The sequence below is a fragment of the Ostrea edulis genome, chromosome 6 (assembly GCF_947568905.1).
Source record: "Ostrea edulis chromosome 6, xbOstEdul1.1, whole genome shotgun sequence".
Classification (NCBI taxonomy): domain Eukaryota; kingdom Metazoa; phylum Mollusca; class Bivalvia; order Ostreida; family Ostreidae; genus Ostrea; species Ostrea edulis.
Window position 1 is genome coordinate 21,843,115 of NC_079169.1, and position 25,000 is coordinate 21,868,114.

The 25,000-nt window shown below is 35.2% G+C and overlaps 3 protein-coding genes and 1 long non-coding RNA gene across 12 annotated transcripts in view; 1 reads left to right on the forward strand and 3 right to left on the reverse strand.

Moving 5' to 3' along the window:
- Window positions 1-5,424, forward strand: part of LOC125683203 (uncharacterized) — a 19,571-nt gene extending 14,147 nt beyond the window's left edge. Inside the window, exon 3 of the long non-coding RNA XR_007372824.2 lies at window positions 1,439-5,424. This is a non-coding gene — a long non-coding RNA (uncharacterized LOC125683203). The remainder of the gene's footprint in view (window positions 1-1,438) is intronic.
- LOC125683199 (deoxyribonuclease-1-like) overlaps window positions 1-5,564 on the reverse strand; it is a 42,225-nt gene extending 36,661 nt beyond the window's left edge. The window contains exons 1-2 of one of the 8 annotated variants that reach the window (XM_048924067.2): window positions 5,370-5,535; window positions 1,658-1,752 (exon numbers count right to left, since the gene is read on the reverse strand). The gene's annotated coding sequence lies outside the window, so the exon portion shown is untranslated. Of the gene's footprint in view, window positions 1-1,657; window positions 1,793-4,189; window positions 4,209-5,369 lie in introns of those variants that run through there. The other 7 variants (XM_048924068.2, XM_056142085.1, XM_048924071.2 and 4 more) reach the window with 7 other exon arrangements.
- Window positions 5,565-6,934: 1,370 nt separating this feature from the next.
- On the reverse strand, window positions 6,935-8,822 carry LOC125647590 (uncharacterized). Of its 2 annotated transcripts, none has more exons than XM_048874322.2 (3): window positions 8,694-8,822; window positions 8,267-8,378; window positions 6,935-8,135 (listed from the first exon to the last, which is right to left on the reverse strand). In XM_048874322.2, exons 2-3 carry the CDS (start codon window positions 8,370-8,372, stop codon window positions 7,297-7,299), a joined length of 945 nt encoding a protein of 314 aa, XP_048730279.1. In that variant the 5' UTR covers window positions 8,373-8,378; window positions 8,694-8,822; the 3' UTR covers window positions 6,935-7,296. The 2 variants fall into 2 exon arrangements, with proteins under 2 accessions (XP_048730279.1, XP_048730280.1); XM_048874323.2 differs by lacking the exon at window positions 8,694-8,822 and adding an exon at window positions 8,513-8,647.
- Window positions 8,823-14,860: 6,038 nt separating this feature from the next.
- The window catches only part of LOC125646386 (alpha-L-fucosidase-like), an 11,279-nt gene continuing 1,139 nt past the window's right edge, over window positions 14,861-25,000 (reverse strand). The window contains exons 3-8 of the mRNA XM_048872631.2: window positions 24,504-24,634; window positions 21,386-21,519; window positions 19,890-19,987; window positions 19,566-19,698; window positions 17,253-17,423; window positions 14,861-16,992 (exon numbers count right to left, since the gene is read on the reverse strand). Coding sequence (XP_048728588.1) covers window positions 16,737-16,992; window positions 17,253-17,423; window positions 19,566-19,698; window positions 19,890-19,987; window positions 21,386-21,519; window positions 24,504-24,634 — 923 coding nt within the window. The 3' untranslated portion in view covers window positions 14,861-16,736. The remainder of the gene's footprint in view (window positions 16,993-17,252; window positions 17,424-19,565; window positions 19,699-19,889; window positions 19,988-21,385; window positions 21,520-24,503; window positions 24,635-25,000) is intronic.

Genomic DNA, 25,000 nt, shown 5'->3' on the forward strand with positions numbered 1-25,000 from the left:
AATGACAAATGTTCTTCAGTCATTTATGAATTTGTTTTACAACATATGTTGATTGATTTTCATACGCCCGTTTTTAGACGGGACGTATTATGGTACAGTGATGTCTGTACGTCCATCCGTCCGTTCGGGGTTTTCTATTTTTAATTTCACTTCCCTGTCACATATCAAGCTGAAACTTGCTATGTAGCTTCTTTGTGGATCACTCTAGATCTTATTGCAATTTTGATCCATTTCGACCTCTCTTTCGGGAGTTTTGCCCCTTTATTTGAAAATTAATTTTATATGCAGGGTACATAATTTGTCCGGCTAACTCCTCCTACAATTTTCAAGTGAGGACCATCTTGTTTTACAGAGTGTTTGTATGGATATTGAAAATGTGCATGGGGCAACGATTTTGATTTCCTTCAATTTCTGAGAAAATGACAGGTTAATGAACTTAGTCCGTTTTGAGAAAATATTGCAAAGAGAGTACATGACTTGTTCAGTAAACTCCTTCCACAGTTTTCAAGTGAGAGCCTTCTTATTTTACAGAGTGTTTATACAGGTATTGAAGATGTGCATGTGGCAAGGATTTTGATTTCCGTCAATTTTTGAGAAAATCATAGGTTATGGAACTTCGTCAGTTTGGAGGAATTATTACATGGAGAGTACATGATTTGTCTGATTTTCCTTCCACAGTTTTCAAGTGAGGACCTTATCTAAAAGAGTATTTGTATGGGTATGGAAGATGTGCATGTGGCAAGGATTTTTATTTTCTTCAATGTTTAAGAAAACTACAGATTGTTGAACTTAGTCCATTTTTAGGAAATATTCCTTTTATGCAAAGAAAGTACTGTAGTAAGTCACATTCTGACGAAGGCTGATACTACCTGAAGAAAAGTTCTTATTGCTTTTTAAAAGAAAAACACCCTATGTAAGCATTTCATAGGCGTATTATGGACCGTTTGCGGTACTCTTGTTATGATTATAGAATTAAATTATCAGTCATCGACTTTATTGTTGCCTTAGCAAAATACGAAGTGCAAGCGAGATGAGTATCAATTTTCTCATACTCAGTTATCACGTATAAGGTATATCACAGAATAATAACCGCGGCATTCCTTTGATCTTTGCAATAGCTGTGATAGATTACCTATTAGTGTTATCCCATATTAAGGTTTATATACTCGTTATTTTTGTAATTTTCAATAAGTGACATTTTTCATCTCTACGGTACATTGGTGTTCATTTAATAGACCCCACTCAGCAAAAACAGACCTGCGCTGAGATTGTGGAGCATGAGCAAACATTAAAATTTTATATAAAATATTTTGTGTGACTCGGACCCGAATACAGTATTATATCTTAAATAGATAGTATGCACTGATCGATTATGGAGACTCCTCATGTAATATGAAGGTTTATTACTAAAACTCAAATGTTATTTGAAATTTCACAGAATAACCATTCCCTACCATTGCGATTGGGTGACTTTGGCCTTTGGAGCTGAAAAACAATAGGGACGATGCTAAAGCCATTGAACCTCTTCACGTGAAGTTCCAGTGCTAAATCTTAAAACGTGTTTGAGATCTCGTGAAACAATTTCTATGTAAGACCTAGTGAACTTGACCTTATGACTACCATCTGGAAACCGTTTCTTGTGCTATGTAAACAGTACCTTGGACCAGCTCCTGACCTCACAAAGAAGAGGGACCATCCTTCTTAATTAGTCAAAGTCGTAGAGATTCTTCAGACGAAATTCCATTTCTAAAACTTAAATGGTATTTCAGGAATGACGGTGTTACAGACACAACTGAAATTGAGCCGAAACAGAGCATATCAACATATTTATAAGTGCATGGAGTAATTGTCCGGAGAAGTAATTGTCGGGGTAAATAATTGTCCGGATAAGTAATTGTCGGTGTAAGAAAAATCGAGAAATGACGGAATTATCGTGGTAGGGGTATATTTGAACTGAAGGATGTAATTCACGGCGGATTGCTGTGTGTTGTGAAGAAGTACAAATATTAGTGTGACATATAAAAGCAATTGCATATAAGTTTTTGTTTTTATCAGCGTTTGGAATGAACTTTCAAATATCAGAGGTCAGTTATCATTAATATCATACACTTTGACTTCCTGACAATTTTAGGTCAATGCCATAACGATAATATGCCATAACGATAATTTAGCGACCTGAGAAGTATTTCTCGAGGAGCAAAATTATCGTATTGATCGAGAAAATGTCAATAATTGTTCTATTATGTACGATTGAATAATTGAAACTGCCCACTAGAGCCTACGATTGATTGTATCTTGTTTAATTTCCCTCTCGAGAATGTTTCACTCATATGGAGACGTCACGGCCACCAATGCCGATGAATGGCTTCAAAATTTAGTCCTTTGCTCGGCGCTTAGGCCAACGACAAAAATTGTTGAGTTTCCGCTAACGTTCCAGAAAAAAATAGGGTAGGTAGGTAGGAAATAATTATTTTTTTTTTTTTAAATTTTATTTTTTCAAAGTATAAGAAAACATTGTAAACTCTAACAAGTTCAATGATCCATTGAATGTTATACTTTCAATATAAAATTTTGCTTAAATTGCATTGCAAGTAAACTTTCAATCTTAGCATTTCACCTGTTATTGGCTAAGGATTATTTCCAGATGTTTTAGAAGAAACAATATTTTTCAATGAAACATATAGCATAAAACACAAATTAAAATTAAAGTTAACTCCTTTATGCCCCTATGCTATACAAGTACCAGCTATATTGTTTCTACATTTAGATTGGTTGTCATGGGAATACTACTGTTGGATATGTTTGACAGGAAAATAATATAATTTTGAAAAAAAATATTAAAAAATCACCAAAATATCAACATCATTAACATATTTTAAGTTTATTAATTCATTTCTGAATGTACTTTCACAATCTAAATGGAACAAGGGTAGGAAGACAGTCTGGGCAGATTCCACTTATACTAATGGGATCCAACTCTCTTCCAGCTAACACTTTTTACCGGACATAAATTTTTATTTAAAAAAAAAAGTCTGCACATCTCCCCCCCTCCCCCCTCGGCTCTCAACAGCCATCAACAACTCGGATGCGTTCACTGCTTTATTTGTGGCCTTTTTCATAGTGTATTAAGTTAGATCTGCAGCAGAAACCATGGATGTGCATACAAATTTGATAGACTGGACATTCAAGTGCACTATATAATGTCTGTCACTCTGCATCATGACCTCCATAAAAACACCATAGGAGTTGGCAATTTTAACAAAAGAAAGTCTTCTATGGAAACATGACACTTGGCAAAGTCTTTCGGCCGTCTGTTAACTTCAATTGTCAAAGCACCGTTGCGTGAGGCAAGCATGAAGGTACAGTACTAGGTCAACCATCATGCCATGCTGTTAGTTACAAACATTATCAATGTTGTTTAAACGCTTGACACAATACCATGCAATTTTGTACATCGTTAAAGCGTTTGAATGACTTCATCTCAATGTCTAACTAAAAAGAAAACTAAGAACCGAGAATATATTTTTTCCGGAAAAATGACGAATTTTTTTTTCAAATTAGCGGAAAAAAATTCTAGGGTCAGGGCTATAATTTAGGGTCGGTCGGGTTAGCGGAAACACAACATATTTTATCAGTGGCCTTACGGTCATTGAGCAATGAGTGTTCTTTAGCGTGCCACGCCTACTGTGACACGGGACGTCATTTTTAAAGGTCATCTTCGAGGACATTCACACCTGATGTCGAGCGTTTGGTGATGGAACTGTCACTACCTGATTTAACGACTTAGGTCTGTCGCGGCCGGGATTCGAACCCCGACCTTCCGCATGCAGGTCGAACGCTCTACCTCTAGACCACTACGGCGGTCCTACGAAAAGACACCTTTTCAGCCATCTTTGTTTACAGCTAGAGTGAAAGACTTAGTCGAAAGTGATTAGAAAAAGAAAAACCCAATCGTATCCATTTGGGAATATTTTTGGTTCGATGTTGGAGCATTCAACTCGAATAGGGGCGAATGTAACGTTCTAATGTTTTTCTAGTTTGACGGATCTAATGTTTTTCTAGTTTGACGGATCTCAGCCAATCAAAAAGAGAGGCAAAATTTGTATCGACGTCTATAATGGGAAATGTCCCATTGCATCGTAACATGGTGTACGTGTGCATATATTGTAGTGTATCGTATTACACTCACTTGGATATTGTCTGGTAGACTCTTCTCACTAGAGGACGTGTTACGCAAGCTTCACTTTTGAACAATCTGCCAACGTCTTGAAAATAGTTCCCTCATCAAGTGAATTAACAATAGAAATAATGAATAAAAACTCACAGTCATGTAAACAACTGTAATGTGGCAAGCACATCTGTGAAAACAGATTAACTGACTCGTGTGACTAATGTATAACAGATGGAAAACAACAGAAAACTGAAACCCTGCAAATGAATTGTACTTGTTTGATATTCTCTACCCAGAGTTAACGTTCTTTACACTGACAAATACCTCTGTCAACAAGATTCTTGAAAGAAAGAAAAAACGGGAAAAAATATTCAAATAAAATTGCTTTCAACTTTAGTTGCAAGGATCAATAATCAGCAAATTTCAAGTCTGTCTGTAACACAAGGAGGGGATATTGTTCCATTACACTATATAGACAGATATGTAATGGGGAAATAAAAACTACAATAAGTTGTTTGTCCTAGGCTACAATTTCCTGATCATTATATATTTCCTGAAATATTTTTTAATTCTATTTTATTAACCGTAAAAAAGAAAATGGATTAACGCGTGGAATAACACTGTTTTTGTTTTTGAGAAGTCGAAGGTTAATAAATCAAGCGTAGCATCATGGTGTATGGAGTTGCGTATGATTCGGTCCAACTCTCCCACAGGTAATTTTTTTCTTACCGTGTAAACTACAATATGAAAATTCCGATTCTCTGCGCACATGGGTTTGTTTATTTTAATGAGGAAGTTGGTGCTCACGGTAGAGTCCGAAGTTTAGGGAAATAATAAGCGGAAGCCACGTGATCTAATTAAATCTAAACAACTACTAGTATTAGTTGATTATTTTATTATCTGTCGAAAAGCATAACCGGAATTTATTGAAGTCACTATTAAAAGTTGAATCTGGTACCAAAAAAAAGTTGATAGATGTATGGGTGAAGCTTGAGCAACACCTCCGTGGGCGAGAGACGTGGACAGTTTGGTTTTAATTTATATGAAACGAAACGAAACTAACGAAAATCCGAGATATCCAATCATGGTAGTTTCTAAAACTAATTCGTCAGGTGTAATTCATGCCGGTGGTTATTAAAAAATTCATTACATACGTTAGACATGTTAGAATTCATGGATTATCATTTAAAACCATTACCTCTTTATCCTGTCGTGTTTGCATGGATCTTGATGCCGGAATTCCCTCACCAAACGGATGATGTCTTGATAACACTTCCTGTTTGATATTAAAGCTGCGTCTGTGATCTCGAGTGAAATGTTTGACTAGATTTTATATTTTTCTATATATTCGACTAACTTTGACTTGTGTCGTATTTCGTAGTTGATGCACTCTACTGTAATTTGCACTTGAAAGTAGATATCACATGTTGTTTTAATGAATACGAAATGTACATACATTGTTAAGGACAATTGTATGTACATATGAATACAAGTACATGTATATTAAATGTTGTTATACCCCAATATGATAATTCTCTCTCAACCTCTCATCATCTCAGGCGTTGCCCTCAGGGAATATGATTTTCTTTGGCGAATAAATTTTCATATCCCCTTTACTAACAGTAACGTGCAATAAATGTGAAATATATATAATGAAGTTGAAGAAGAAACGTTTTAGCTCAAGTGAGCTTTTCTGATCTCCCGTTGTCCGTCGTCTGTCTGTCCGTTTGTCAATAGACTTTTCACATTGTCAACTTCTCCAAACGCACTGAGCCAATTTCAACCAAACTTGGCAAAACGCATCCTTGGGTGAAGGGCTTTCAAGTTTGTTCAAATGAAAGACCACGTTTCCTTCAAAGGGGAGATAATCACAAAAATAGGGTGGATGTCATTTGAAAATCTTCTCAAGAACTACTTGGTCAAGAAAGCTGAAATTTAGCTGAAAGCTTTCTGACAGTGCAGATTCATGTTTGTTAAAATCATGACTTATCTTGAACTATTTAAACTAGGGCTTTTAAATCTTGTTTATACATTCTTTACGGAAAAAAAACCTTTCATATGATGTAATGGTGTGAGATCTTGTGACCTTGACCTGGAGGTTTGACCTACTTTTACTAAAACTCTTAATCTATTCAATGTGTTCTGAGGGGTTGTCATCTTTTGTATATAGACTTTTTATTGCAGGACCTTATTTTGTGAAGTTTGACGTTAGAAAGATCTTTCATATTTTTGTATTTAAATTTCTTATAAAAGGTCTGTATTCAGTTGCTTTTTTAAATTGATATGTTCTGGAATTGTGTTGAAATGTTCTTAAGGAGGTATGCTACACAAGAGAAATTTGATGTAGATGAAAAGTGTAGGATATGTACAAAAATATTTTGAATTTGAAAATTTACTTTATTTTGTCAAAAAATACAGTTTTAGTAGAAGGTAATCTGAAAAAAACCTACTGAGCTACTCGGCTAGGTATTTAAATGGAAAAGGAAAAGTCAAATATTGCTGATATCGATTTTGTCATCCATGTTTTTAAAGGAAGTCAGCCATTATGACGATGTAGAGTACTACCTTAACTTCGGCACCTCTTCCTGGCGACATCCGTCTCACAATATCTCTGAAAGCTTGAGCTGTATCAGCGTTTTCATTTCTCAATGTAGGCATCGCAAAGTTCATAATCTAGGCAGCCAAGTCAGGATATTAGTTCAAATTACCATTTTACTAGTATGCATAATTATGAGGTTTTCCAAACAAAAATTAACACACGTATCAAAGATTTTAGTCTTTACTTGTAAATGATAATACGATATAAAATATATGTATATAAAGAATATTATTATGCACATTGTTGCCTGGTACAGTAGAGCTAACGCTATTTTGTTAGCAATGCCCAAAGTGTAGTCCATGTATGTATCTACTCATAAAACACAACAAATACTAGTAAAAGCAAATCGCTAAAATTATATACGTAAAGATTTCTTAAAAATGATACGTTCAACATGATGAGACTAAAACTAAAATGTGTCGAAATTATATCACAGTGTTCTGATAATTTAAAAAAAATGCTTAGGTCAGATTCCTCTAATTCTCACTGTCATTTCGCAGGAAAACTCGCACTTGCTCTCACAAATTTACACAATAGCTGCTTTGTCTTTCTTTAAGTTCTCGTCAGAGTCTGTTATTGTTGCTGATTTGGTGGGACTTCGGAGCTCGCGCCAAATCAAGCTGAATATTTTAGCACCAAGACATAAGAGTGCCAGAACAATCATAACAATAGTAATGATGGAATTCCTAGAGCCCGCTATGTAATTTTTAGACAAGCTTGCTCCAAGGGCAAGAGGAACAACGACGAAAGGCGTAACCGTGTATCGGGTGTAGCGATCCAAAAAGACAATGTCTGCAAAAGTGTATCCCAAAAGTTCAACAACCAAGAGGGAGAGAGCAACTGTACAGGCAACATCATTGTCTACACGGTGGTCTCCCTTGTAGATCATCACCATCGCCATGTTAAGGAGAGTTGCAATGGTAGTCCATGCAGCGTACACGCCTAGTCCATTTTGAACCATGATGCGAATGCACCAGATATCGAATTTTCTGCCGTCTTTTTTCAGAAGCTCTATGTTCGCGTCAAGATGACGATAAGAAATAAACATGCATACATACAAAGTGAAAGCAATGAAAAACAGAACAACATAAGAGATGATAATCATCTGTCTGTCAAACAAAAGAATCCAGGACAGGTTCAGGCACATGTTGATGATGAACGTGGCGAAGAACGTCCAAGGCAAAAGAGTTGGGTTACAGTAGAGAGGACGGTTATCCCTTTTTCGAAATAGGTTGACAATGGTGTAGACAATCCACACCGCCTCCCATATATAAATCACACCCCAAATACTGAACATCCATCCGGCAGGAGTGATGTTAACAGGGTATTTGCTGGAAATATCTCCTGTGCTGCTCTCAAAGATACCTGAAAAACAACCCCACCAAAATGTTACATTACATTTACTGTTGAGAGAGAGAGAGAGAGAGAGAGAGAGAGAGAGAGAGAAAATTTCATGTATTCATGATCGAATAAGGCTGTTAAAGTTTAAAACTCACCTAGATCGCGCCCTGTCTGGCCTGATAGTGCGTTGAATATTGTTGCCACTGCATACACTATCGGATTTATGATGGTTAGTACTAACACGGGTATGTTGTGATCCATTTTGTTCTGTGAACATACAAAACGTTGATTTTAAGATGCATCATCGTTACGTCATATTAATAAAGCATTTTTTTTTTTTGAAACACAGAATACAGTTCAAGAGAAATTGATAATCAAATGTTAAAATTTGCATAATTTACCAAATCCCCTATTTTTGGAAAGACGGGGGAATTGATTTTCAAATCAATACGATTTTATTAAGCGAACTTTCATAGTCTAAATGTACAATTCAACTTCTGTAGCCTAGCCAAAGAAAAACAATAACGGCTGCTTCTTTTTAAAAAAAAAAAAAACCAAAACAAACGATATACATGTACTTACATTAGTGTTATATTCCCACTAGATGTTATTATCCTGAATGTTATGAAGTTAGTGCTGTCCGCATGGTACAACGTGTGTTTATATTTATAGAAATCCGTTGGTTATACAACTAGTGACGTATGTAAGCACGGATATATTACTGGAGCGGTCGTCTGCACGTGATTTAACTTCAGTATATTTGTATGCTACAGTGACATTATCATGACTAGAGAATAATGTGTATATTGCATCTGGCTTGCATTTATTAATTAAAAACACAATGTTTGCAAGTTATAAGAGTAAGGAATCTCCATGTTCCCACGTGTTTCAGCTCGTGATCTTCAGCTCGACCTGGTCATGTTTTCCTTTTAAAAATCAGTCAACTGTAAAAGAATGGCTACTTTAAATGAGTGACCCCAGCAATATACTCTGGCAGGGGTCCAGTAACGACTCGATCATATACCTTTATTTACATTACATTTCATTTTCATCTTTTTTCCGTTTTTGTTTTTTGTTTTTTTTTGTTTGTTTTTTTTATACTTTTGTTACCGTATATCCGCGGTATGTATAAAACGAGCGTAGGGTCGTTAACTGAGACTCTCGCTTGTACTTATAATACTCAAGCAACTGAACAAGCAAGTCAACTACATTTTAAAACTCCAAATATGTACAGAAAATAAAAAAAAAAATCTGAAAAGCAAATAGAATACAGGAACATAACAGAAACTCCGTACTATTCACAATATAACTTTTAATTCTGTGCGTACATGTAACAAGGGCACTCGCACTGAATGTACCGCCCGGAGTACTGCGTTATTGACACAAGTGCAGAAGGATGGTAAAAAGGCGTTTCATAACCCCTTCTGTTACAAAAGCCAGTGGTTTATGCTGCGTCATATTTAATGACTTGTTACATAAAATGGTGTCAGCAAAACGCAACGTATAAATTCTACATTTCATTAACCTTTCTCGGATAAATTATCACTATGCAAAAAAAAAAAAACCCACAAAAAAAAACCAACAAAAAACAAAAAAAAAAAAAAACAAAAAAAAAAAACCCAACAAACAAACCAGATTTAAAACGAATTCATTTTATTACTATCCATACAATTGTAAAAAAAAAAAAAAAATTCAATCAAAGATTCCCGTGGTAAATCGAATTAGAGTAGGTCCTCGGTACCCCTTGCTTGTCCTAAGAGGCGACTAAATGGGCGGTCCTTCGGATGAGTCCGCAAAAACCGAGGTCCCATGTCACAGCAAGTGAAGCACGATAAGACCCCTTCCTGCTGAGCATAGGCCTCAAATTTGGAGCCATCTGCCAGCAATGTCTCCATATATGCGTGAAAAATTCTCCAGCGTCCCGTTAAACAATATACTACCAACCGCTAAAATTTAAAGCATTCAAAACTACTTCCAAGGAAACACACAGATATTGTAATATGACATCTGTTATTCACAAATGGAAACACAAAAAAAAAAACACACACAAAAAAAAACACAAATCTAAATACCTACTTTGTGTAAAAGTATTGATACTATCACTAAAGTAAGAACACCTCGAGTGGTTTTCAAACATGTAAATACAGTAATGCAATTGCATTATGAGGAACACATTCGAAGAAAAATATTTAAAACATTTATAAATGCAGTGTTTAGAAATTCAAGTGTGATTAATATATTTGCCCATTGAATGAAAGCGGGGGAAAATCATCAAGAAATGTTGTATGTGCTTTTCATTTAAACTTTCAGGTCTATTTGGAGTGCTTGTGTGGCGATTTCCATATAAGAAGCTGAAATAAATGTATTCATATTTACATTTCTAATGTTCTCGTCAATATTACCTAGATGTACTATATTTATCAAGATTCATACGCGCATTGTTTACACTGCATCCCAATCATTTGGAAATGGCTATCACTACGATTTGTAAAGATATCAAAGGCAAAAACATTGGAAATATAAATATACCTTACGGTAATCAGACAAATGCCTGTTAATATATTTCGAATACACAAAAATGTCAAATTGATCAAAGTAATTCACCGGTCTCTGATTTCAACTATTGTGATAGCTTTCCAGTAGTACCCACCTATTTTTGGACGTCTACAGGCCAGACCCACTCGTGTAACTCGGATGCTAACAATTGTTACGGAGTTTGTATGGAGGAGAACCATTTGGAGATGCGAAACCACAAGTACATAACCTCACAAGTCAAGGTTTTGTGAGTACTTGACTTGTGAGGATGAACCTCACGTCTAACATACTGTCTGCAGATATCTAGCTCTCGGGGGGTTGGGGTGGTGAAATTACCCAAGTCTATCAAAATAATTACCAAAAAAAAAAAGAAAAAAAGAAAAGCCAAGGCAGCTACAGATCGTGTTACCGTCATCAGATATCATGGCCAACACAGATTGATGGAGAAATCCAAATGGTTACAACACCGAGGGTCCCTGCAAATACACGTGCTTTGCGGCAGCCAAGATTCTCTACCTCAACCATGTCAACAGCCATGCCATCGAGTATCCCCAGTCTGCATGCATTTCTACCGACATTGTCTGATTGATCCGGTGAACTCAATTAGTATGATGCAGGAAACAAATAAGGATTGGTCTGCTGTTCTTTTTATTGAGTAGAATGTATCTTCATGTTGATAACTCCAGACGACGCTGGGCCGTAGAACGCTAAACGGACCTCTATGTTATACTAGTGTGCAGCGCCTTTAGAAAAGAAATGGAAGCGTTAAGCTTTAGGAAGATATGACTGATCATGGAAAAACTTCTCTGTTTTTGGAGGGAATAATAATTGCGAACTTTGGTATTTAGATGAAATTGCTCGTCCTTCGTGTAACCCCTTTCAGTCGTGAAAACAGAGCTATGTGTTATAAATGTCTCTGGTAATAGCCTCTAGTCTATCACCTTTCAGTAAAATTATACAAGCCCCAATCTCTCACAAACTGAACACGGAACGACATCTCTGACAGAACATCTCACGGGTGTTTTTTTTAATGTGTAGTATACAGTATAATATATAGGAGAGAGGAGAAAATCTTTGGCTGGACCGGGAATCGAACCACTGAGCTATACCCCTGCCGATATCCACAGTCCGTATAGCCCTAATTACTACATACATGTATGTAATTTGATCAATTGGAAACCGAGAGCGATCTGTAACATACATAACTGCAAATGGGTGGATATAAAAAATCCTGTGAATGTAAAACAATGTCATAACCCCCTTTTAGCTCACCTGAGCTAAATACTCAAGAGAGCTTTCCTGACCATTTTTTGTCTGTCGTCTGTCCGTAAACTAGTCACATTTTCACCTTATCCAGACCTATTGGACCATTTTCAATCAAACTTGGTACAAATCATCCTGAGTGATGGGGATTCAAGTTTGTTCAAATGAAGGTCCATGTCTCCTTCAAAGGGGAGACAATTACAAAAGGTCCACAGGCCTTATCGGTCACATGAGTACTAGTGAAAAGTTATCACTACTCCCATGGGCTATAATAATAAAAAATATCCTGTTCTGAATATAGAAGCTAAATTCTACTGTTCAGCAACAGTATATAAAACAAGATGTGTTCTTAAAACTTTAATGCCCTCAAAAGTGCATACACTGATGAAAGGCTATTTACATAATACAATATATGTATTAACATTAAAATATATAACTAATTTGGACCCATCCTAGAGTCAAAACCCTGGGTTGTGAAATTCGCCATTTTTTGTACATCCTTTATTATTCCTAAGTATACATTTACTTTTATACAGTATCAGCAAACTTGGACATAAATAGTATATACTGAGTTTGGCCCCACCCTGAGATCAGAACCCCTACCCTGGGGATCATCAAATTTACAATTTTGGTAGAGGCCTTCCTACTCTATATCGCTATGCATTTAGTTTATCTTAAACATGTGCATTTCTAGAGAAGTAGATTTTTTAAAATTGGTCAATTTTGGGCAGTTTTTGCCCCACCCCTAAGGCCCCTGGAGCCCTGGAATTTACTATTTATGTCCCCCTTGTTCCAAATTTGAAAAAAAATTGGAATAGTAGTTATCAAGAAGAAATTAAAAAATACCAAAACCCCTACCCTGGGATCATCAAATTTTCAATTTTGGTAAAGGACTACCTGCTCTTTCTAAATATCCATTTAGTTTCAATTTATTATCAATAGCATTAAAGAATATTTTACACATAAACATTATATACTAAGTTTGGCCCCACAAAATCCTTACCCCGGGGATCATGAAATTTACAATTTTGGTAAAGGCCATCCTGCTCTACATCATTATGCATTTAGGTTTTTGTTACACGTGCGGTTCTTGAGAAGATTTTTGGAAATTTGGTGCATTTTTGGCAGTTTTTGCCCCGCCCCTAGGGCCCCAGGGATGCAGGGGTCCTGAAATTTACAATTTATGTCCCCCTTGTCCCAAGAATACTAAATACCGAAAAGAATTGAAATAGTAGTTATCACGAAGAATTTTAAAAAAATTCTATGCTTCACACATATAATAACTGACCATTTTGGTCCCACCCTAATACCAAAACCCCTCCGCTGGGATCATCAAATTTACAATTTTGGTAAAGGACTACCTGGAATAGTAGTTATCAAGAAGAAGTTAAAAATGTTCAATTGTTAACGCACGGTGGACGACGACAACCAATTGCAATATACTCAGGTGACCTAAAAATGAAAAAGTTTGTTCAAATCATGTTCCGCGGAAGATTGATTGATTGAATATTGTTTAACGTCCCCTCGAGAATATTTCACTCATATGGAGACGTCACCACTGCCGGTGAAGGGCTGCAAAATTTAGGCCTATGCTCAGCGCTTATGGCCTTTGAGCAGGGAAGGATCTTTATCGTGACATGGGACCTCGGTCTCATCCGAAGTACCGCCCCATTTAGTCGCCTTCTATGACAAGCAAGGGGTACTGAGGACCTATTCTAACTTGGATCCTCACGGGACTGTCCCCGGATGAAGGGTGGTGCATTGTAATAGGGGATCAAGGTTTGATATGCTGATGTATACTAGTTTATGTGGGAAATCTTTAAAATCCTCTCTTGAACTATTCAAGCTAGGAATTTTATATTTTGTATATACATTCTTTACGGCATGTGATGCAATGGTGTGTGATCTTGTGACCTTGACCTGGAAGTTTGACCTACTTTTAATAAAAATCTGACATAATCAATGTCCTAAACTATTTAAGGTAGATCTTTCATATCTTGTATATGAAAGGCAAAGATATTAAGGAACAGTAATCAATTTCTTATACAATGTATATAAATTTCTTATGGCAAGACCTTTAATTTCATATCATGTTTGTCCTTTGACTCCGAGTTTGACCTGCTTTATAAAAACATAACTTTCAAGTATATCCGGAACTGTTTTATGTAGAGCTTTCATATCTTTCTGGCACGACCTTGTGACTCATTGATGTTTGACCTTGGAGTTACCTACTCTAATCTATTCAATATCTCCTGAACTATCCAAGATAGGGCTTTCATACTTTGTACATAAATTCATGGCAAGACTTTGGTGTTTGACAGGCATGGGGTAATTGTTATTGAGTAATCGTAATCGATTGTAATCATTACTTTTTTTCACGTAATCGACAGTAATCTGTAATAAAAGCTATTTTTAATTACTTGTAATCGTAATTTAATCGATTACAGCTAAATTTTGTGGTGTAATTATAATTACTTTTTCAATTACATCCAATTACTCTACACTAAAATATTGTCATTTTGTTAAGTTAGAGCTGTTTAAATTAGCGAATCAATGTTAATGACTGTTCATCACAATTTAATACCTCTAAGGATATACACAGGTTCACAAATAGTTGAATTCAGAAGAAAAATGGAATGTAATCGATTAATACAAAACCCCTCTAAGTAATCAATTATTAATCGATTACATTTTTGAGTTATCGTGCCCATCTCTGCGTTATGTGAATTCTTTTCAGTAACGTTGTGATCCATCCTTTAGGACAAGAATCAACACAATGTTAAATTTGCCTAAAAGGTACTTTTACAGTTTCTAAAATCCAGCTTCAGTTTATATTAGATATACTGGTGGGTCACTAAATTTCACAGAAATGGCCAACTCTGACCCAACTGCTTAGACTCATCAGATAATACACTGAAGTGTACAAATTAAAAAAATAATTCAGCAACGTATTTAGCCAGAATAAACTTTATTAAGTCATTTAACACACATATATATACATGTGTGTTGTGTATATATATATATATATATAAATTAAATCATGACAATAGATATATAAGAAGTATTCTTAAATGTATATTTGTTACTCTAGAACATACAGATAACCCTTTTATAGTATACTTCGAGTTGTGGAGTGAAATATCACAGCTACAGTTGTATATAAAACTCTCTCTCATGCTTCATGTGACAATCCACCAGGGGGTCCAGACCACCCCTCCCCCATTTCTAAAGGACAGAGTGCAATACCTTCATGGGAGTTTAAATATTCCTAACGCAGTATTAAGTCTTCCCCGGAAGACATGTGTCGCCTGCTAGTTCATTCTATATGTAATATATCACGTATAATGTTGAAAAAGTAAATTATTGAAATGGTTTTTGTCACTAAACAGGAAGTTGATAAGCAACAGATTCGAAAATGTCTTACACAATACAGTTGGCCACACTGATGCTCTGTGCCAAATATCAGGGAGTTGCCCCATGTGGTTCTTGAGAAAACTGTGACCGAATTTTTTTTGCTGTAAAAAATTCTAAGTCCCGGCAAACAGGAAGTTGATAAGCGACAGATTCGAAAATGTCTTACACAATACAGTTGGCCACAGTGATGCTCTGTGCCAAATATCAGGGAGTTGCCCCATGTGGTTTTTGAGAAAACTGTGACCGAATTTTTTTTGCTGTAAAAAATTCTAAGTCCCGGCAAACAGGAAGTTGATAAGCGACAGATTCGAAAATGTCTTACACAATACAGTTGGCGACAGTGATGCTCTGTGCCAAATATCAGGGAGTTGCCCCATGTGGTTCTTGAGAAAACTGTGACAGAAATTTTTTTGCTGTAAAAAATTCTAAGTCCCGGCAAACAGGAAGTTGATAAGCGACAGATTCGAAAATGTCTTACACAATACAGTTGGCCACACTGATGCTCTGTGCCAAATATCAGGGAGTTGCCCCATGTGGTTCTTGAGAAAACTGTGACAGAAATTTTTTGTGACGACGACGACGACGCAGGACGACGGATAGTGATCCCTATATGTCGCCACTGCGTAACGCAGGCGACACAACAATATCAGACCTTTCTATTTATCTGTAAATTGAGATATTTTTGTTTTTGTTTCTACCCTAATTTTTGCCACCTTGCCCCATTCCATGTGGCCTATTTGTTTTCCTTTTATAGTGTGGGTTGGAGTTATCTCCCCAAAATGTGTTGTATCTAGCATAGTTAATTCTAACGATCCGGCGCACCCAGGTTAATCGGAGATACACTTGACTGTGAGCCAGAATTGCGCACTCATCCTGCTAGGTTGCTAATTGAGCAGGAAAATTTTGATAGGCGAAGGCGGCTTCAAGCTGGCGTCCTTGGAGACAGTAGTATCGAGAGTTGCTTATTCTAAGTCAAAATGTTTTTAATTTTTACACTGGTGAAATAAACATGATTAGTAAATATGTTGGTCATTTCTTTGCCGAATAATGTTTATACAAAAGAAGGTCAACAATTTCATTACTGTACTGTAGGCGGGTCATTTGATTTCTAGCGTGTCGCCAGGTACTCAGCTTAGTTCGATTCGGCCGGATTTTATCAGAATCAAGTATGCTAATTGTTAAACACAATATCATCATCAGTGACCTAATAAAAATCTTGCAAAATCACAATCATAGAGGTATACGGAACATGTATCACTGCTATGTAGAATTCTTATTACAATAATAAAACTGGATTTCAACAGTGCATTATCAAAAGCTCTCTCTCTCTTTCTCTCCCACACACACATACAAAATGAGTATCACATAATGTGGAGTTTATTTAATGTGTTTTCATTAAGAGTCATCAGTCAGTTAGTTAGTTAGGCCAGTAATTTTTAGAGCCCAGGCGTCTAGGTTTGGCATTTGGTCTATTGGTATTACGGGAAACTGGATCTCCATTCCAGTACCTGGGTTTCCTTTCCATGCAAAGTTACCTTGGTAACCAAGCATGCTTACTGTGGTCCCAGGGGAAGTAACTGGAGCTCCTAAAACCAGCATGTTTGTTTTAGGCCAGTCTAGGAGGATGGCATACACAACTGCTTTTCCACTGACCATTTTAGCTGTGTACCTGTGAAATTAAAAACATATAGTCTAAGGATTCTTTGTGGTAACTGTATTTTGTCAAAGTAACAAAGACATATCATCAGATATGGAAGTTCAATTCTCAGAAAGAATGATGTCTATAGCCAAATCCCCAATAAGTTATTATGCCTAGTATAGGATGGCCTCATATTTACCACCTCATAATGACAGCAGTACAACACACACCCCTCTGCCAAATTCTTTTTAAAGAACATTACAAAAAAGTGCAAATTATGTAAGAATTACCAAAGGTTCTCTGCAATGGTGTCATTTTGATGTGACCATGGTTCTGTTTCATAGATAGCTTCTCCATTAATAGACAGCCAAGCTCCCATCTGCCTGAGTCTCTCTTCTTGAATTGTTGGAATAATACCATCTTTAGTGGGACCAACATTAAGCAAAAAGTTTCCTCCACAACTGCAAGTATATAAATGAATACAACACATACAGCTTGAAATGTTTCCATTAATTATGACATTTAGTAATACGTGTATTTACATTTCTAATGTGTTTGCCTTCAATATCTTTACCAATTGAAATGATAGACATTTCCTCATCAATGTGAACAATGTGTGTATGAATCTTGATAAATATAGTAAAACCTGAATATTTTGTAAACATCTACTGGGTGCCGGTAAAAGAAGAATTGCAATAATCTCTGAATTGGGTAGATATCCTATGTTCTGCTCTATAATCCAAAGTATTTTACTATATTGGCATAGACTTGAGAATTGTCCAGAATCATCCCTGTTATACAGTGCTTATACAGAGAATATCAATCTGAATTCATATAATATAAATTGTTGGTACAAAAACATTAATTATTTTAAGGAAAAAATGGGCATTTTGGTACCCAATTGTAAAAATCTCAAATTCTCATTTTTCAAAAAACAAATGAAGAATCAGGTACGGAAACAATTTTTACTTTACTGGTCAAAACGACGTGAAGAGGGTCAGAAATCAGGAAAACTCGCAACATATTTTTCGTATAAAGAAAACTTTACTATGGAAAGTTATATATTTTTAGAATCCCTAGAATTAAGAAAAACTCTATGTAGATTTCGAATTAGTGCACATGACCTTTGAATTAAAAGAGGAAGATATGAATTTACAAAAACCAATTCTGGCCAGAAGATTTCTTTAGAAAGAAACAAAAGAATATGTGAATTATGTAACCTTAATTGTGTTGAAGATGAATTTCATTTCCTAACTGATTGCCCATTCTATGTTGAAGAGAGAAATATGTTTTTAATGGTATATACAAGCTCAACAAAATTTTTATCTATCTAACAAATAAGGACAAATTTACTTGGTTGATGATTAATGAAGACAAACCAGTAATTGTCAAATTGAGTGAATATTTAGTGCAAACTTTCAAAAAAAGAAGTGATGCTTTAAAACTGCAAAAATCATTATAGTTTATTATTCATATATTGGTATAATACTGATACTGTCCATTTACTTGTATATATAATACATGATTAGCAATTCATAATTATATGTATGTACTTGTTTCCCCAACATGCTGCATCCACATGCAGTTTGCAGTCTATGTAACCTGTAGTTAATGTTGTAAACTTTCTTTTTTGAATTTCCTTCTTTATAAACTGTCTTACTGTTATGCCCTCTGGGCCCAAAATTGGAATAAACTTATCTTATCTTATCTTATCTATAGTACGACTATTTTACCTGCTGGGAATTCTGACAGAAATGAAGCAAAATGTACATAATTATGAAAAATGAATTTCATTTTTGAAAAATACATGAGGGTATAAACTGCTACACTTCACGCCGGTATATTTTTCATGAAGTGCTGACATGCTTCATGAATTACTGTGTAAAGCACCGCAGTTCATGCCCTCATTTTTTTCAAAAATGAAATTTATATCTTAGAAAAATTTGTGTAGTACAGTAAAACAGTTATAGCGAATCTCCAGGGCCAGCAAAAAACAGTTAGTTATAATTAAACTTTGTTATATCTAAGAATTGTTTTGGTAATTTCCTCTCATAGGGGAATAAATATCACTTTGTAATAAGCATGAATTCATTGTTGTGTGTTTGTTACAAGCATGTTTTATTGTATATTGCAGTCATTTTCCAGGTCCACAAGTTATGTGTTCCAATGAATATAAATGAATTTATTTGTAAATATCAATGACACAAAATTGAAAAAACTAGAAAACTAACAAAGTCTGGAAGAGCCCCGCTGCGCAGAGAAATTTACTTTATACATTGTATGTATATGTACTAGCACTAATGACAGAATTTATTGATGTTTTCCAAATCTACATTTCTGTGTTCGACTGCAGGATTAGCTATGAATGAGTATCATATGAAAGCTCTAAGTGACCTTGTTCACAAGAATATATATGTGTTCTCCTTTAACGACCGACTACCTTCATACTAAATATGAAAGCTTTACGCTGAGAACTATATAAGATACCATATCACAATGAAAGTAGTGAAAGACGAAGGGATTCCTGCGAGGCTTACATAATCAATGCAGGGGCCCTAATAATCCTTTTTTCTGACATTTAGGTTCCAATAAACTCCACTTACCTGACTGTTTTGACAAGGTAAGTAAGAAGCTGGTTAATGGAGAGATAATCATCGACTCTTGCTCTACGACGGAAACCCCAAGAATATCTGTCCATTTCTCGGGCCTGCTCCCATTTCCTCTTCTGAAGTTTACCTGATTTATTAAAAAAATATATATAGCTACTGAATTACTAGATGATAAAATCCAGGTTTATTTTTCATCATTGTCATCATTAACTGCAACATGGTTATTCTCCCCATATTCTTAACAAAGCGACATTAAACTGGAGAGAGCTGAGTCATCATTCATCATCATCCACGACCTAGAGGCAACATTTGACTTACCTGGATCAAACTTATCATCACAGTCAAAGAAGCCTCCATGTTTACACTGTGTGTTGTTTCCCCATCGATCATTCACAACTACTTTATCCTTCACAGGGCTGGAAATGCAGATTATATATACATATATTTACTCACAATTCTCTACAAGCTGTTAAAATAAATGACAAAAATAACTAGAGTAAAGCAATGGGTCCGATTAATCTATAAGCTAGGACACAGAATACATGAAACATCAAACTCGATCAAAAATGGAGTCAATTTTCAAATATCTAACATTGTTTTGTTAGTAATATCCCTTTCCTGTTTCATTGTACATCGTTTCTTGATGATAGCATTGTGATGTGCAACTGATCTTTCAACTAGATATTAAACCTTATACTTATAAACAAGACACTAATGGGCCACATCGCTCACCTGAGTCACCCTGGTTCATATTTAAAGATTTTTCCTATATATTCGCATGTAAAACTTTGATCCCTATTGTGGCCCAAACCTACTCCCGGGGGCCATGATTTTTACAAACTTGAATCTTCACTACGTCAGGAAACTTTCATGTAAATATAAACTTTTCTGGCCAAGTGATTCTTCAGAAGAAGATTTTTAAAGATTTTCCCCATATATTTGTATGTAAAATTTTAATCCCCTACTATGGCCCCATCCTACCCCTGGGAACCATGATTTTTACAAACTTGAATCTGCACTATGTCAAGAAGCTTTCATGCAAAGGTAAACTTCTTTGGCCCAATGGTTCTTAAGAAGAAGAATTTTAAAGATTTTTTTTTTGATTTATTAGTATGCAAAACTTTGATCCCCTATTGTGGCCCCGTCATCTTGGGCTAAAAATAAAAAAATTTGATGAGGCAGGCAGGTATTTTGATTTTACTTGGCTGTAGTATGAAGTATGAGTTATCTTTCTTTTTTATGCTGACTGTAGAATGACTTACCTTTTCTTTCTCATGTACACGTTTATATAGAATAAGCAATGAGCAATGAGATTTTTATTTCTATTAAAAATGGCTTCACATTACTTACTATTAAATTTACATAATCATTTTCAAACACTTGCACATAAATGAGTATGCACTCAATAATTATTTGATAACAAAAATACCTATAATTTTATTAAAGCCTTTTGAAAGTTTTGCCTAAATATCATAACAGAAGAGTTACCTCATTTACATAATTTAACAATTCTAGAATTCCACGTGGTACCTTTTCAACGGATGGGGTGGGTCTGAGAAATCGTTAAAGTTTATTTTGGCCTTGAATTTCTAATTATGAATTTAATGTGTACAGGTCTAGTTGTATAATAATATGAATATTATGGAGTAATTTCTGTATAATCAATAATCATTCATATTACGCCATGCCTCCATTATTTTCATGTACAGTATGTCACCATAACACAATCAAACCAGACGACAAAAGGATTGGACACAAGCTCTTTAAAAACTTAAAACGCCCTCTCCTATTTCTTCCTTAATCCACATGATCACCTTTCATTGTAAAGCCAGGCCAGGAAGTTAGTGGCATTCCAGTACTGGTCGTCTGCTTCCCAGTTTCCATCTGACCATACTATGTCTGGTTTGTACCGGTTTACTATGTCATGTAACTCTGGCATGACTTTTGCCTGCAAAGAATGAAAGTAGATCTTACTCACATCCATCTGTCATGAAGAATTGATTTAATTTGTTTCACCAGTTTATGAGATAATGATACCATTCAAATTGATGAATACTTACATGTAATTACCTTAAAGCTGTATGACCCGATGTCCATGTACTATTATTTTTAGAAGTAAAAACTTTCAGAAATGTATATTACACTATATTTTCAGAAGTGAATATATCTCTAATCTATATAAATTCAGGTGTGAAAATTCCTAATTACATGTATTAAAATAGTTCGTACATATTTGGTAGGTACTGTGTGGAAAATGTACTTCAAGTTCAAAACGAGGTGACCATCGAATGGTTTGGGATAGGGTTAAGACAAAAAATAGTATTTTAAACTTTCTTTTGAATTCAAATTTTAATTGTCTTGTGTTTTTTTGCTACCTAGGCGTGTAAAATCGGTGGTTGGTGGGTTTAATGTTCAATTATTATTATTTGTTATTTTCATACCCCCCCCCCCCCCCCACACACACACACTGTTTCTGATTTTCACTAGTAGTGGTTATGAATCAATATGGAAAACAATTTATTAGCAGTTTGAAGCATATGAGTTCTCCAAATGATGAAATCACCCACCCACATGCGATTTAGTATTTAAAAATTGAAGACCGTGTATAAAGGGAGGGGGGTTGCAAATTAAAGAAATTGAATTATGCTAGTGAAGAAATCTAGTTAAATCAAATTCTCTCCCACCTCCTTTAAAACGATGCTGCGTGTTATTGGAAGTTTTATCAAAGTTCTTTGTGGTACGATTGGGGTAGACCCAAGTAGTACAAAGCGTTTCACAGGCGTTGATGACAGAAGCCAATCAGATAATGCGACAATAAAAATTTGCAAGATTGAAGACCGTCAATGGAAGTAAAACCTTGTAAAACCAACGCCAGAATCTGATGGGAACGGTATCATAAAATCATCAGTAAACAACGAGATATCGCCAAAATTCTTTATACCCTGCGAATCGATCTACTGTCAAATTTTCTCATCGATTTCTGGGTGATATTTTATTTGGTCATCAGACCTTTTTCATCATCGTAAACAAAATACAGCGTAATAGATAGGAAGTAAACATTACATTGCATTATGGGATTGGTATTAATTGTTAATGTTGGTTTAATGGGAATTTTTATATTTAATGTCATATTAACTAATGTGAAGTTAATAAAGGTTTAATACAACAGTATTTAATGAATCCATTAACTAATGTCACATTAAGAATTTAATAACGCATTAGGGTTAAAGCTGTATGACCCGATGTCCATGTATTATTTTTGTACATAATTACTTTAAAGCAGATTAATTACTTTATAAAGTTATTAACTTTCCCTTAATTACATGCTTGAAAACATCTGCAGGTAAAAGAAAACATTGTGAATATTATTTAGAAAATAAATATAGTGGCTACATATATAAATCATCCCATAATAGACGTCTATAAATAGACCCACACGCGTCAGGGGAATCCCAACATGATGTATTAACTCATACGCAAATGTCTAGTTTTAAGGCTGAAAGAGCGTAAAACAACGAATTACTAAGAGGTATTTGATATTTTTATTTCTATTAAACTTATGGTACAGTACTGTTATAACAAAATACACAGCTTTACACAGATAAGACCACTGATGATCTGAAAGTTTGAACTGGTCACGTGACTGTCACTTGAAATGGCAGAGTGACGCGGTTATTTGTAAACATCGATTTAAAATCAAATTATTTGGGTTAAAACAGGTGAAATAATTTATGATATGTCGTACAGTCTCATAACTACATACGTGTGATGATTTAATAGCGTTTTTACGAGATAGAAAAAAAATATTGTAATTCGGACCATACAGCTTTAACAATGTTTCTTTGATGCATTGGTTTTTTTTGTGGGTTTTTTTTTTTTTTGGTGTTGTTGTTTGTTTTGTGTATGTACATAGAAATAGGTCCACACAATGCACTTAATATGTAAAAAATTTTAAACAGTAGAATGACCACTGCAACTTAACAATGGAAATTTGACAATTTTAACCAGTAAATCAATACCAATAAATTTAAGAGAAAAATAACGAAAATTTTGGATATAACAAAAAATGGTTTTTCACTGGTCCTCGAGGTTTGCTAGATCTATAACCATGTTTACTGTAAATGCGATAGACCTGATCAGGATTCAAACCAGGGCCCCCTGAATCACTACCAACTAATCTATCTGGCCACCAGTGATTGAAACTGGCTGACTGCCTCACTCCTCCATTCTTAAAGATCTGCACCCAAAAAGACATACAACCTGTAAGATCTTTATCCTCTTTACTAACCCTCAAACTTTACTAACCCTCAAACTTTACTAACCCTCAAACTTTACTAGGCCTCAAATTTTACTAGGCCTCAAACCTATCAAATCCTGGGGCTGATCTTATTATGGTAGACTTGCTCAAGTCTCTATGTTTAATAATCAGTGCTCTTTTTAATAATGACAAACATCTATGTTTGGTTACATTAAGTATAGTAGAGAGCAGATATTTAGATTTCTGCAACACAGTAACATTTGGACGAAATGATAAAGTAATAAAAGCAACATAGAGAAGAGAGCTAGCAAGTCTATAATTATGGCACCATATGGAACAGGAAGGCAGAAAATACAATAAAACAAACCAAGATTCAAAATATGGGGCCCCTAATCTATAAACAAGTGCTCTATTGTCAAATTAAGCTATCAGACCACAGGTGATGAAACCTGGGTGACCACCATATATGTAAAGGCTTTTTTACTTTGAGGAAATCTTGTCTACATATGGGAATTATAAAATATATGTGTGTGAAACCTCACGTGAGTTTTTGAAAGTAAAAGTATTCCTTTATCAAATATTCAATGAATTGTATTAAAATTATCCTTCAATTAGTACTGGGGTACATGTTTCCAGCCAACCCCCCACCCCCAAAGATATTTGATAGTGCATACCTCCACAAAAGACTGCGTCCTGAAACCATTAGCTTTATCCTTCAAGTACAAAGGATGGTACCACTCCAGCAGGCAATAATACAGTCCAAAGTGTATGTTTGTCCGGTTCCTTATTGACTGTTCAAGCTCACCTGACAAAATGGTAGTTATTTTTATAAGTCTATTGTATAAGGTACTAGTATTCCTACAATCTGCATGTTGTACAGCTTTTATGTAAAACTTCCAAGCTTATATAGCTATTAAAGAGACTGGTTCACGATTTTTGATAAAAATATTTTTCATTTTTGATGTTAAACATTAAAAATATAACTCATTTAATGTTGACAGCCAAAATTTTAACCTTCTGAATGCAAGAATGAAAGCAATATTTCAGCCTTAAATCTGTGTTATGTAAACAAAGACTCGAGTCTTTTTATGTAAACAAACAAGTGAAACATAATGCATCTTGATTTTGCATAGTCACAAATTTGAACTTTTAGATGACACATTTTACCCCA

What these genes read in the sequence shown, in the direction of transcription:
- LOC125647590 (XM_048874322.2), bottom strand. Translation starts at nt 8,372, where the DNA reads ATGGATCACAACATACCCGTGTTAGTACTAACCATCATAAATCCGATA. An exon ending in CCAGACAGGGCGCGATCTAG is followed by an intron (nt 8,136 to 8,266) that starts GTGAGTTTTAAA and finishes GTTGTTTTTCAG; the next exon opens with GTATCTTTGAGAGCAGCACA.